The sequence below is a fragment of the Myxocyprinus asiaticus genome, chromosome 33, assembly GCF_019703515.2.
Source record: "Myxocyprinus asiaticus isolate MX2 ecotype Aquarium Trade chromosome 33, UBuf_Myxa_2, whole genome shotgun sequence".
NCBI classification, from domain to species: Eukaryota; Metazoa; Chordata; class Actinopteri; order Cypriniformes; family Catostomidae; genus Myxocyprinus; species Myxocyprinus asiaticus.
This window is the reverse complement of record NC_059376.1, coordinates 20,984,293-20,999,751: the sequence shown is the minus strand read 5'-3', so window position 1 is coordinate 20,999,751 and position 15,459 is coordinate 20,984,293. Positions and strand designations below refer to the sequence as shown.

General features: G+C 36.8%; 1 protein-coding gene across 2 annotated transcripts in view; it reads right to left on the bottom strand.

Moving 5' to 3' along the window:
* Window positions 1-879: 879 nt before the first annotated feature.
* The window catches only part of LOC127424369 (importin-11), a 178,020-nt gene continuing 163,440 nt past the window's right edge, over window positions 880-15,459 (bottom strand). For both annotated transcript variants that reach the window (XM_051669497.1, XM_051669496.1), the window contains exon 30: window positions 880-2,110. In XM_051669497.1, coding sequence (XP_051525457.1) covers window positions 1,946-2,110 — 165 coding nt within the window. In that variant the 3' untranslated portion in view covers window positions 880-1,945. The remainder of the gene's footprint in view (window positions 2,111-15,459) is intronic.

Here is a 15,459-nt window from a genome sequence, read left to right as displayed (position 1 = left end):
ATCATAAGCTCAGTATTTTGATTCTATTGCTTTTGATGCGATTCACCTCTCGCGTCCGGTGTAGACAGGGTGTGAGTGTTAACAGTTGTGCTTGAGATGAACAGTTTAAAATATTCAGATGCAATGTGTTGTATGTGCATTAAGTATAAACCCAGAAATGTTGTTTTTTTAATATTGTGGGTTTGTTCATTCTCTGCTGATTTAATGTGGCTGTATTTGAGGGGCTGCATGATGTTAGCCAATCAGAACAGTGGGCGTTTACATTGACGTTTAAAGGAGGCTAAAAATGAGCGTTCAGACAGAGGGCCAGAAAGAAGGTGGAAATTATATTACTAAATTATGACTGTTTTGATAACTAACATTATCAGTGGACCTCAGGGAAGATAATAAAACTTTATAAAAAAGAGCATTGCATGACACATTTAAAAGTAACTACTACCACTCAGGACTCTTTTCAGCTGCTAAGTAGTAGTCTGACTTGCAAGAAAATTACCAATACGGAGACTGAAAGTTAGAGACGTGAATAATAACATTAATTCAACAAATGCCACATTTAATTGGGAGTGATTCACACATCTAAACGCCAGGGACTGTCTCTGGTTATTACATCAGCATGAGAATGTGGGCTTTTTTTTAATGGTGGTGGTAGGAAAATTGTTGCAAGCTGCCAGACCACTAAACAAATGTACACATTTTTGAAAACATTTCATAACAGCACATTAAATGCTTTCATTATTGTTTGTTTATAAGCTATGCTTTTTCATTTTTTGAATTATTTTTAATATTGTGCCGAAAAGCTTGGCACGAATTGACCCAGATTCCCTTTAACTTTACTTTCAGAAAATGTCAACTTTTAGGTTTGCAAGCTAACAAAAGACATTTTTGTCAGTCTGTACTGAACTTTATTGAAGCCATGTCAATGAAAAAATAGGGTTCATACATGAAAATAAAACTACTGTTTGAAATGGGATACTCAATATAGTTATTACAAGTATGCAATACATTATAATATCAGTTAATTTAGAGGTGGATAAACAAGGCTTAAAGCATAAGGCTTTTATTCTGACTCCAAAAAAAAAATAATAATAATTCACAGTGACCATCACTCTACTGCAAGATTGCACTTCAAGACCGACAATCTAAACATCAAATTCTCAAACCAAAAATCATCTGTAAATGCATACGTACTTAGTGTAAAAAAAAAAAAAAAAAAAAAAGTCTTGCTACGGCAGTAAGTATTCTCACTCATACGCTTGCAGTGTAGTTAATTAAAATTGGTTACCCCCCCATTAAACATGTTTTTGGTTGTCATGACCTCCTTTGAACCTCATATTAGAGGCACAGTATTGGAGCATTAGCAGCAATAGAGTTAATTGTAGGTAAACATACATTTTATATATCCATTAATTTCTCATTTTGTTTACTGTATACAATATGAAAATACCTTCAATGAAAAATGTTAATGACTTCGCAGTAGTTTCTGATATACTGATCTTAGATGAAAATGCAACTGGGAAAATCCATGGGGGGGAGGGGGGGTTTGTTGTTGGAAGAATAATGTTGTGATGCTGTGTATTTTACATTAAAACAAAAATGACATCACTTTTTATGAAGACTTGGTGTAAACACTGCTTAGGCCCTTTAATTGGTGCTTTCAAAGCTCAATATTAGAACCCCTTGTTATCCCTCTGCAAAACTTGGCATTATAACAGTTTGTTCCTTCTTTTACCTTTTTACAATGTCTCTTTTTCAGTCCAAGTAGATTCCTCTCTACCCCATCTCAAACTTAAGAAAAGATGTGCTTGAGGAATCAAAAGACAGTGTTATTAAAAAAATAATGATAAAAAAAAAAAAAAAAAAAAAAAAAATGGAAGTTTGTGTCTTTTTTCTAGGTTAAAAGGTTGGCATCTCTGATCTCAGAAGACTGGTTTTAACAGTCTGTTCCTCACATGCCCTGGAGAAATTCTTGCAGCTGTCGCACAATCTCTGTATCCACTGTCTCCATAAGAGCCTGGAAGCCCTGGTCACCCATCAGCATCTGCTGTGCCTTCAGCTTCTCATAGGCAAATTGCTGAAGAGAGACACTGTGCACAGGGTCCTCCAGAGCCAGCTAGAGACAGAAAAATCACAGTCAGAAAGCTATAGAAATAGGCCGATATATAGAAATATTGGCACTGGCCAATAACCATAGTCATGTTGCCTTTTAACAGCAGTCTTAGCTAACCTTTGTGTGATATACAAAACTAAAAAATGCCTCAGGTAAAACAAGTTCTATTTTCAAATTTTAAGTAAATTGAGTAAATATGTAAAATATGCTTTAATTTCAGCTATTTTTTTACTTCATATATCTCATTTGCTACTGTTCAACTGACTCCTTTGTATTGATCAATTTAATTTAATTTTGTTTTTAAAATACACACAAATAAATAATATTTTCACACTTTTTGCGTAACTGATAGGAAGCTTGATTGGAAATGACGGCCAATAAAAATATTCTGCTTACAAGTGATATTTACCTTAATATTTCTTTTGTTTTCCTTAAATATCACTTGACTCATTTTTCATCAAGCATGCTCTTCACGGACACTTGTCAAATTGGTTAGCATGCACACTAACATTTGAAAAAACTATTAAGAGGCAACATTTGTAATAGAAATGACACCATAAATGTGAGTCAGGTGCAATTTTTTTTTTTTTTTAGTATAACAATTGTGACCTTTTTTTAGATTATCAAGTTTAAACATGTAATCATTTGTATTTTTAAAATGGATTTTTAAAAAGATTTTGAAAGTCTGGGACAATGATAAACCGTAAAATCTGTAAATAACAGGCATTTAAAAAAAGTAAAAAATATAAATTGAGAAAGCCAGGTAACCAGTTTTAATGGGACCATAATATAATATAAAGAAAAAAAGTTGAAATCGGTTAGTTTGCATAAAAATCAAACCCTGGGACATGAAATGGTCAGATATTCAAGAAACACATATCAACATTATATCTAGATTTAGGTATCAGCCAATGAAAACCCCATATCCATAGACACACACTAGGGTTCTTGCACTACCACAATTTCAGAGTTGATACCAATACCGGTAAAATCGAATGATTCTTGATACAAACTGCGATAGCAACAATCAATATGCAACAGAACTCTTATTTAGTTTAAATTTTAATATAAATACTAACAAATTAAAACAACCATCACATATTTCTTAATTGAGTAAACACTACCTCAAGTTGTACAGTAAACAGTAAAAAAAGAATAAAGAAATTCAGAGCAGTGCTTTTTGTTTTCTTGGCAATATTGACCAAGATGTGCATTTGACATCACTTGCCCGACCACAGCACTCGGATACCAAACTGAGTCAGTACAACAGATTCTGTACAAATACAGTTCCTTTTTTATTTTAGTATAGCTTCGTACCTACTGTATGTACAGCTAACGGGCAAAGTTTGAATGCATGACATCAATATCATGTGGAACTGCAATGAAATAATAAAGCACTTAAACCTCTGTCACAAAGCAGCGATCAAACCATACTCAAAATATGTATGCTACGAGATGCAACAAATGATCCAATAAAAAGTTCTGCTCGCTTGCTGAAAACAACAGTAAACCAATATCAAAAGAATTTCCCCATTAAATGTGCAAAACAAATGCATGAAACGGAAACCTCTTTTTTCCAAGTCAAGGTGTTTTAAATATCGTGAAAAAAATATTTTGTTTACACTGACTTTAATAGGAGACAAATAACAAAGTACAAGTAAAATGTACAAGGGCACTGGAACAAAGCTAAAATACAGCAATCAAAAGCATTTGCACTGTCTTGCACATTTGCTGATGTACAGAGGGAAACATCAACAAACAACTGTGAAGGAATTTTCTTGGGTGTTTGCGCAAAAGCCATTGATCCAAGCCTATATCACATGTGACATAACACACAAGGACAGAAATGAAAATATAAGACACTCGTGCTCTCTCAGCATTTATATGCTAATCACAGCTGTGCTAAAACAAAGGGCTGACGCCTGCACCCTCATTAAGATGAATTCATTAATTGAGCTTGCTTTCCATTGTGCAGACAAAGCAGTACCACACGTTCTTTCTTGCGTACACAGGAAAACACAATATGTGATTACAGTTTATTGGTAAAATTACACAAATTGTGCTGTTGGATGGAAAATGTATTCTTTAACACAACATCCTCCATCTGAATAGCTTCTCTTACGAAATCATGGGTTGAATGGGTAACCATGGCGACTACAGATGCAGCATTACTCTTTTATAGTGATTTCAAATTTTTATTTTCTGTACTTTTTGAAAGTTGCTCTTAAAAACAGACATTTGGTCCTTGCGTCTTCTGGGGTATTATAAAGTTTCAAAGCAAAATTCGCTAAATTCTGTCAGGTTTTCTAAATTATTGGTTTTATTTGTTTAATCACATATTCAGTAAATCTATTTTTGACTTGTTGGCTTGCAATCTTCCAATGTAAACCCAAAGCAAATATTAATGCAACAGAGACCGAAGACATTTTATTAAGTGAAAAAAAGTGGAAAGCAAAATTACAGCAACAGTTCAATCTCTTGCATCAGATCATGTTTCAGAGGGTGAAAATGTGTTGAAGTCTTTGCACCAGGGCACTCGTACAACGGCAAAATCTGGAGCCCTTAAATAGCCTACTGTATGATAAATACATGCAACATATAAATAATGCACTGCTAATGAAGGGGGAGGAACAGGGATGGAGCAAGAGAGAGAGAGAGATATTTATTACTGTTGAATAGACCTGTTTTTTTTTTTGTTTTGTTTCTATCATTGCAATAGTAGTATTTAAAGAAATCTACACTGGAATTACAATCTCACATTGAAGCTTGGGTTTTCAATGCACTGAGATTGATGCTTTTACTTAAACTCGACAGCAATGTTATGGTTGCTAGTACAAACATTAATGATTTTAAATAAGTGTATAATGTATTAATGAACTAATTAGTACGTGTCATGGAGTTTGCCTCTGTGTATGTGACGAGCATTAACGATGCCAACTGTGATCTTTTATGATTATACTTTAGTTCACACTAAATTAACTCCACAAATGTTGTTAGGAACCCTGCGGCAGAGGGAGAAAAGTCATTTTCTATAGTACTTTTGGATTTAAAATGCCAATCTGCAAACTGTAATATCCAGCAAAAAGGTTAAATATAACAAATGTCTTACATATTCTCTCTCACACATTATTGGTGTAATACACAAGACTCTGGAATATTTATCCAACTTAAAACACACGTGCACAGAAGTCTCACCCCTTTGTAGTTGTTGTTGTCTGCCGTTATCAATTAGCTTTATACACAAGCTATTAAAGGGATAGTTCACCTAAAGTGTGGAGAACGTAAGATTATGCCTGTATCATGTCAACGGTAATACGCCACACGAGAGACCGCATGATCTCCACATACTCGTGAAGCTTACCGGAAGCAATGATTTAGAGTTAAAAAGTATTTAAATATTGATATTTTTCCGCACCAAAAAGCGTGATGCACGTGATGCAAATTTCGCAGCGTGGTGCACAGTGTGCCTGGCTCTGTGAGATGGAAGTGTTGAAATGTCATATAGCTTAATTGGGTTATAGTTTGTATAGTGTTATTGTATGCATAGCCAGCAGTGTCAATGCAGTGCTCTAAGTTTTCAATTATGGTCTTTATTTTGTATTGAATTTGTCTGTAAATTATAGTGAAGATTTGTTTGTGTTGGCACAATGGACATTGTGCTGTTGGTTCTCAGTACACACGCCGCAGTTGCTGATGTTGGGTGTGGAATTACTCTGGTGGTTGGGCTAGTTGTGATCACACTTTTTTGAGTTAGAGTTGTTAGGACACCTTTGGACACTTGGGCAAGAGTGCATCTTCAGAGAGCATTTGTTTGCAGAGTGTGTTGAATAGCTGCGCAGGTGAGATGTCCTAACAACTCAAAAAGTGTGATCACAACTGACCAGCCACCAGATGTGTAATTCTATGTCCAACATCAGCAACTGCAGCATGTTTACTCTGAGAACCAACAGTGCAAGGCCCCTAGATGAAGTTACTGTTCACAAGCAAACACTCGGCAGCAGCATTTCCAGGTTCTTCCGGACCCCCTAGAAAAGAACTACTGTAAATGTTTGCTTTGTTCAAACTGAGCTGAAAACAACCCAAAACCCCCTGTTTCCAAAAGATTATTGGAGATTTAATACCCAAATGCCCCAACAAATTGTCCTTTTATGTACTGTATTTTGACCAATAATTTAAGCAGTAAAGACATATAGCATGCCTGATGGTAGTTTTTATATGCCGTGAGAATGCACAGTATATATATATATATATATATATACGTATATCAAAGACGGTCAGCACCAACATGTTACATGTCCAACAAAATCTTGTTCCTATGCAAGTTAAAACTCATTTTGGTGCTAATTAAAAAAAGAACCTATGTATGCTGTAAAAAAATAAAAATAAAATAAAAAAATAGACGTCAAATTTTTGATTTTATTTTTTGTAGTAAACATTAATAATAATAATAAAAAATAATTTTGTTAAACATTACACAATAAAATTTGATGGATTTTTGTTATGAAACCACCTTTAATGTGAATCTAGTGAATCTTTAATATACTAAAAAAAAAAAACAAAAAAAAAAACACCTTTCCTATTTTAACACTCTGGCACATATTTTCCGTCTCCCTGATAATCAGGTGTTGATATCGGTAGTCATATACCCTACACAATGCTCCTCTTACTCTCCATGATTTGGGAAAAAGGTGCATCATGGTAGTGGTTTTAAGGGAATGACCTTATAATTGCAGTATAAAAGTTGAAACGGGAATCAACTGATTCTACATAAATGCTTCTACAAATGACCTTGGCTGCACACAGAACTGTACACTCAGCCTAAATCAGACTTCTCCAGCGATGCAGCCTTGATGCTTTACTAAAAACATGATCAATTCATCTATCAATTGCGGCTGGCCAGCTTCAAAGGAAAAATTCTGTTCTAAACTAGGTTGTTCTATCAAAGGATCCGTGAGCTTTTAGGGGGTTACAGTCATATTCACTGTCATTAGATGCTTAAAAGGGAGAATTCTCTGAGATATAAGTGGAAAAATGAAGTGCAAAGAAAAATTGTGATGCAATTGTGAACAAAACAGCATCATAAGAACAACTACAGTTAAACATGGTGGAAGTGGAATGACACTATAAAGCTACACTGTCACTGTTTATACTGGACCGACCCTGAATTTGAGGGGACATTATTATACAAAGGAAAAATCTATTAGTTCTGGAGAGAAGAGTGCAATCTGAAGTTCTTAAAATATTGTAGGACATGGAGCCTTCTGCATAACGAAACCCTCAAAGACCACAAAGACTATGAATTGTTGAGACCCAGAAATGGCAGTTAGACAAAGGCAGCAGTAAGACCCTGAACAATTGGAGGGTTTTGCTGAAAAACAAGGTTGGCTTTGAGGAAAAAAGACACTCACAATAATAACTTAATAGTATTAGCTTTGCTAAGAATAATACTTCAAAGGAGAGGCCTCTGGAAAGAAATTCTGTCCAAGCCACTGTGAATTTTAAATGGATTTTCATCAAATGAATAAAGAAAAGAACTTTGAAGACCAGAAGTGTAAAATGCCAATAAAGTCAATTTCAAATGTATCAGAATTAAATGCATTAATCCAAATTTAAACTTCACTGAACGCTTTATCCTGTTTTTATCTAGTATATTTCAAGTGTAATCAAGGATAAATGGGATCACAGACACAATTAATCCTTAAATACATACCTCAGGTCTTTAGTGACCCGGGACCTCATTCCACCTCTTTTATCTCATCCATTGTTTGGTGTTATGCCCCCACTTCTTTAGCATTCCTCAGCCTTTATATTATAAATAGTAAAAATAAATAAAAAATAAAAATAAAAAATCTAATTGTGTAATTACCAAAAGTGTATAGAGTCTTCAGTGTAATCTGTGTGTAATAGTGTTGCAATTTCCACTTCTTAAAATCACATTTTTATAATTATTTCATATCTACTTAAGTTTACCACAAGGGGTGTAACGGTTTATCGTGGGACAATATATCGCTGTTCAAAAATGTGACGATACGTATTGTGGAGATTCGATGTTTTTTTATTTTTGTACTTATTTTCACACCCGTGTTTTATCCAATTCGCACAACGTCCAATGCCTACTTCATGTGGCATGAAAATGGAAATTGTTTCATTGCACACTAACAGCAGGTGTTGATGAGTTCAGCTGAAACTGATGTGGAGAACGAGCAATGATAAACACAGATCATCATCTCATATTATCTGCTTTTCAGGCTGACATGCGCTTTGAAAACGCTGAACAGTCAGCAATCTAAATTCTTGATTGATGTTTGTGCATCTACAATTAACATGTAATCTACAATTACATTAATATGTAAAGGCAATGAAAGCATACTATAATAATGCGATTTAGCGTGAGGTATTGAACGTCCATCTTAAGCGCGTGAACCGAATTGTGAATTCAGTATCGTGAACCACATCGAATCGTGAGATGAGTGAACCGTTACCCCCATTTACAGGATATTATCACATTTTCTTCGTTCATTACAAGACAGATGCCATTCGACAAATGGCGAATATGACAAACGGCATATTCATACAAATTAAAACTATATCATTTCGATTTTCTGCGCAATGTTGGTAAATTATCAGTATGCCATATGCATGTAAACATACAGTTATTTGTTACAAGGTTGTGCTGTTTCAGTGATTGACTTGATATATATTTGACATTGCTATTTGATGAAGCAGCAACATGAAAGTAAACTATAGCAAGTACAACCACTGATATATAATATAGAACTGGATTGCTCATTACGTCAAAAAAAAGTGAAGCCACTGTGCCGCCATATTGCTATACCCAAACATTCCAATGTCCCTATAGACTTAATAGGAAATCATCTCATTTCAGAGAGTAAACATTAGTCAATCAAATCACCGATTTTATATATGAAATCTGTATGTACACCCCTACAATGCAAACGTCCTACATATGTAATTATTTATTTAAAGTTGGGAATTTTGCTTGTTTCTTGAAAGCCTGAGTGAGTTATGTGTATCTATATCAAACAGTATCCACCTCTAAGAAACTTTATTGGCGAACACATCAGCTGAATGTAAACAAGTTCACTGAAACTGAGGTAAGATACAAACAGACATTTTCAGACTTATAGCAAGCAACAAAGTGTTTGTTCAGAGTTACTTGTGTTTTTGTTTTTTTTCCTCCAGAGTTACTTATGTTTTCATCAAAAAGTGCCTTTTTCTCGTGGTCAGTTGAATAAGAGTGCGCTTTCTCTCCCTCTATCACATGCACAGCGGTCGCGCAGAGAGGGAAACACGCAAAGCAAAGCTGGTTAAAATTAAACTGATACGCTAGGTTTAAATGGCAAACAAACAAGTATTTATGACATGTATCCATGTATGACAACAGAGAGCACTTCAATATGAAAACAAGCAAATCCCGGCCATTTAAGGCAATTTAGAAATCCCGATCTGACCACCGTTCGGGGGCAGGACATATTGTCATCCTAAACTAGTAGATATTACAGCTTTTTAAATGTATCTTCTTGTGTTCCACGGAAGTAAGCCATTGGGGTTTGAAAGGCCTATGGGTGAGCTATCCCTTTAATGTAGAGTGATTACTTACAAAGTTGATTACATCCTAACTCTGAAATATTATCTCAATTCTACATCCACTATACTAAAGAATCACACTTTAAAGCGAGAATTGTCTGAAAGCCTTTCTGAAGTAAACAAACAAAAAAAAAGCCATTTATGTAGACTTGGGGAAAGCCATTAAGGGAAAGCAGATGACGACCTCTCTCTCTCTCATGTTGCCATTAAGTGTCTCTGCCACAAAGGATCAGATTTCACAGCTATCAGATGACCACTGCACATCCATTTGGAGTCCTACTCTACACAATCTCAGTAATGAAAATGACAAAATCACTAACTCTCATATTCTAAATATACTGTACATCAATGTTCATTTGAAGGGTCCTGGGGCCTCATTCATAAAACTTTGCGGTAGGTTTCATTGTAAAATCATGCACAATCACAAATTTGCAGATTTTGTGAACATACAAGTTTTCTGAATTATAAAACCCCACACTTTATAAATACTTGTTAACTTTATAAATATGTTTACAGAGGACTGTGCATACAGTACATTTACAAGCTTTAATTCATCCTGTTTCCTCCACTAAGTGACCATAAATGGTACACGATGCCTTTTTAATTATGCATAACGTCATTTGCATATAATTTCCATATGCAATTTCTGCAATTTAGAAGACAATTTAAAGAGTATGACCTTTTTGAGGCATCAAAATTATCATAAGCCAAGAAATCTCTGTGGTTATTAAAAAACACGCTTCTTCTACAGAATGCCATGGGGAAAATCTTCCAACACATCTATTGGTGATCTTTCATTTTTATAGGTTATATTTAAAAAGTGTGCACAACTTATTGTGCACATTTTTATGCCAAGTTTACTTTTTATAAATACCAATGTATTATGTGAAATGGTGTAAGCACTTTTTGATGCACATTTTGTGCATGTGCAATGTTTACACAACATGATCCACATCCTTTTTTAAGACTCTTAAGTGAATTGTTTGCCCATCGAGTGCAGCTGAGCATATCCAGCACTAAAGGTAGTGTATTAACAGCCATAAAGCCATTTTCCAAAAGGAAAGGTCAATCTGACTGATTATGTAGATCAAACTTTTCAGGGATGACGGGGCAGCTGTTATTAACTTCCTGAGTCACCAATAAATCCTATACCTTACCTCTCAAAGTTGTGTAAAAGGTTAAGCCCATGTTTGCTTACTCTGCACTTCCTCAGACTCTTAAAATAGACACTAAATTATATTAATGGTGTGCTTTGCATCCACTTTGCTGGGCTGGTAATGAGGCTGTGGGTGAGGGAGTGGATCAAAGAGATGGAGCCATGCTTCATGAATTTCTAATTAGAGTTTTAAGCCTCATCAAGTCAATCGAAGAGGCTGTGGACTAAATGAGAGAAGGCGGTTTCTCATACAAATCAAGCATCGGTCATTTTGTGAGCATCATTGTCTATTACTGTGTGCTCGACAAGCCGCGGTTTCTCTTTAATGCAGTGGGTCACACGGAAGTGAAAGAGGTTGTGGGGTGGTGCTCCTCGGGCCAGTGGATTTAATTTCCCTCCCGGACAGAGATGTTACAGCACCAGATCATTTAACTATTTTCTATGTGAGAGGCTGTTGTAGTGTTAAAGGGATAGTTCACCACCCAAAAACAAACACAAAAGGAGATGTTCAAGACTGATAGCCTCATTCCCCATTCACTTTCATTGTATGGGAAAGAGCATTGCAACATTTGAATTTCTTGTTTTCCAAAGAAGTAAGTCACACAGGTTTGGAACAAGGTTTAGGGTAAAGTCTCTTTAGTTGCTGCCTATGCAGAAGCTTTTAAAAACAGTTATTTATGAAAGTCCATTTCAGTTAGGCTGTTACCTAGAAGGTAGCTACTTACAGTATGTTGACCGAAGACTACAAAGCAAGCTCACTACTAGGGTTGAACGATTTGGACAAAAAAATCTAGTTGTGATTATTTTGAAAAATATTACATTTGCTAATTGAACTGCATTATGGTAAACATAAAAAACAAACAAACAACAAAAACAAACAAAAAAAAACCTGCAAGTGATTACTATATAAAAAAAAATAAATAAAATAAAAAAAAAGCGAAACCATCTTTTGCCCATGCTCTACTGCTGACCGGAAACACTACGCTCACCCATCTGACCCAAGGTGGTGCTATAATAAACACTTATGTTTTGGCTCATATCTCTGCAACCGTAAGGGCTAGAATCGAAATTCTGTTGCGTCTATAATTTGTTTCCGGCATTTTGAATAAAAACAAAAAATAAAAACTACTTTTTCTAACTCCTCCTAGACCGTTAGTCCGATCGGCATGCAATTTGGTATATTTCATCTACAGACCCTCCTGACAAACAATTATCAAAAGAATTCCAATACAACAAATCATTCCAAAGATAATTATGAGTAATTGATATTTGATACTTGATATTTAATGTGATGAGTAATTGATCAATATCTACCAATATCTAGTATTTTCCACTTCAACTGTCATAACTTTGCAGCCGTTTGAGCGACGAAATCTTCTTTGGTTCAAATGCTAATATATTCTTAAAAAATCGATTCGGCAATCAAATTTCAGCACCTTATAACTCGTATTGGGAAAGGCCGAGGGTTATGGAAATTACTATACACAAGCAGGGTGTCAACTCGAAGCCGAATATAACATTTTGTGACAGTGGCAGTACAATTAGCTAATTCGCGTTTTTGCTCATAACTCCAGAACCGTATAGGCTACAATACAAAATTGTAGCTTCTTTGAATCCACAAGTGCCCCACAATGATATGGTCACTTTATTTTCCATTTCCGCAGTAATTATTTTTTTACAATTTTGATTTATTCAAAAAACCTACTTTTTCGAATTCGTCCTAGGCTGTTTATCACGAAATTTGGTATATATCATCTACAGACCCTCCTGACTTGGGGGTGGCCTATAATGACTAATTAGCCTGTATCTTGTGATTGCAATTTTCAAACGTAACAAAATTCACATAGACAATGAGGTAACATGCCGAGTTTCTTTCATTTTTTATGCTGGGGGCACTATAACTTAAGTAAATCCTATTTTTGCAACTGTGCTCAAAGCAGGTGAAATGTCCCAATAAAATACACTATATTGCCAAAAGTATTCGCTCACCCATCCAAATAATTGAATTCAGGTGTTCCAATCACTTCCATGGCCACAGGTGTATAAAATGAAGCACCCAGGCATGCAGACTGCTTCTACAAACATTTGTGATAGAATGGGCCGCTCTCAGGAGCTCAGTGAATTCCAGCGTGGTACTGTGATAGGATACCACCTGTGCAACAAGTCCAGTCGTGAAATTTCCTCGCTACTAAATATTCCACAGTTAACTGTCAGTGGTATTATAACAAAGTGGAAGCGATTGGGAATGACAGCAACTCCAAGGCCACGTAAAATGACAGAGCGGGGTCAGCGGATGCTGAGGCAGAATGCGCAGAGGTCGCCAACTTACTGCAGAGTCAATCGCTACAGACCTCCAAAGTTCATGTGGCCTTCAGATTAGGTCAAGAACAGTGTGTAGAGAGCTTCATGGAATGGATTTCCATGGCCGAGCAGCTGCATCCAAGCCATACATCACCAAGTGCAATGCAAAGCATCGGATGCAGTGGTGTAAAGCACGCCGCCACTGGACTCTAGAGCAGTGGAGACGCGTTCTCTGGAGTGACGAATCACGCTTCTCCATCTGGAAATCTGATGGACGAGTCTGGGTTTGGCAGTTGCCAGGAGAACGGTACTTGTCTGACTGCATTGTGCCAACTGTGAAGTTTGGTGGTGGGGGATTATGGTGTGGGGTTGTTTTTCAGGAGCTGGGCTTGGCCCCTTAGTTCCAGTGAAAGGAACTCTGAATGCTTCAGCATACCAAGAGATTTTGGACAATTTCATGCTCCCAACTTTGTGGGAACAGTTTGGGGATGGCCCCTTCCTGTTCCAACATGACTGCGCACCAGTGCACAAAGCAAGGTCCATAAAGACATGGATGAGCGAGTTTGGTGTGGAAGAACTTGACTGGCCTGCACAGAGTCCTGACCTCAACCTGATAGAGCACCTTTGGGATGAATTAGTGCGAAGACTGCGAGCCAGGCCTTCTCGTCCAACATCAGTGTCTGACCTCACAAATGCGCTTCTGGAAGAAAGCCTTCCCAGAAGAGTTGAAGCTGTTATAGCGGCAAAGGGTGGGCCGACATCATATTAAACCCTATGGATTAAGAATGGGATGTCACTTAAGTTCGTATGCGTCTAAAGGCAGATGAGCGAATACTTTTGGCAATATGGTGTAGCTGTCCACAGCATCCACAGGATCTTTTCTGTAAAATTTGATTATTTTGGTCATCTCGCCATATGTGCTTGACCCCCAACAATAGTCGCTTGCGGCTACATTGTTAGATCTGTATAGTAAATTGTATCGGCCAAACATATGTGAAATTGTGCAATCAAAGTGAATCTGGAGCACTTTAAATATAATGCACTCATCGCACGCAAGCAAGCTGAAGCAAACTTAGAGCACATCTGTCACTCAGGTCACCAGATAGATATAATTTTTTTGGTGTATTGAGCAAAGAACCACTCTGAAACCAATGAAAACAAATGTGCAACACTGACCCGTTTACAAGTATTTAGGAAAGCATTACACACAACAGACAAACAGCTGCAACATAAGCGAAGCACAGCGAGCAGCGCGTTCAGACTACTTATTCACTGAATTAAAATCACAGCCTTCGGTGTTATAAATTGCACTAAGTCATATTGCGATTTTGATTTAACTTTGATTAATTGTTCAGCCCCTACTCACTAGGCTCAACGGGAATAATATCATTGTGTCAAATGTACTTATTGTTATGAGTATCATGACATGAGGCTGCTGTGTCCCTGTATTGATCAGTTCAACTCAGTCTGGTAATCAATTTGACAGTGCAAGCAGAAGACTGTCTACAGTTGAAGACAGAAGTTTACATGCACCTAAGCCAAATACACAAACTCAGTTCTTCACAATTCCTGACATTTAATCGTAGAAAACATTCCCCGTCTTAGGTCAGTTAGGATCACTATTTTAAGAATGTGAAATTTCAGAGTTACGTGACGCCATGCGAGGTTCGGACTTGTGAACTGTTAGCTCTGCGCACTTTGCTAGTTTTAACACTATTAATGACATAAACTGGTGAGATTCGATACACTCTGTTCCATAAATGTTCTAGGAGGACAATATGTCAAAGAATTCAAAATCCTCAGGCTCTGGAGACATTAAAAGACACATACGTGCTCAAGATGATACCCCTGAGAAGGCCCTGAGCCCAGGAGTCGGTTTGGTCAGAGAAATGAGGGAAATTTGGCGAGAAATGTTGAACATGTCGGCAATGCTGACAAAGGTCATTGCTGACTTGGAGGATCTTGCTGTATTATGTCGATCGATCACTGCCATGGAGACGAAGTTCTCTGAGGTGGTTACAAGAGTGGAGGATGTCGAGAAACGTATTGATTATCTGGAGTCATCGGAGAGGGAATTAGCTGCTAATCTGCTAGCGACTACGGTGGATTTGGAGTGTGTCTGGGAGAAGTAGGACGACATGAAGAACCATAGCCGGCGGAATAATGTCCGAATCGTCGGAAATCTTGAAGCTGAAGAGGGTCAGGATATGGTTGAATTCCTGGATGGGCTCTTTCCAAATCTGCTTGACATAACAGGCCATAAGCTGGAAATCGATCGAGCTCACAG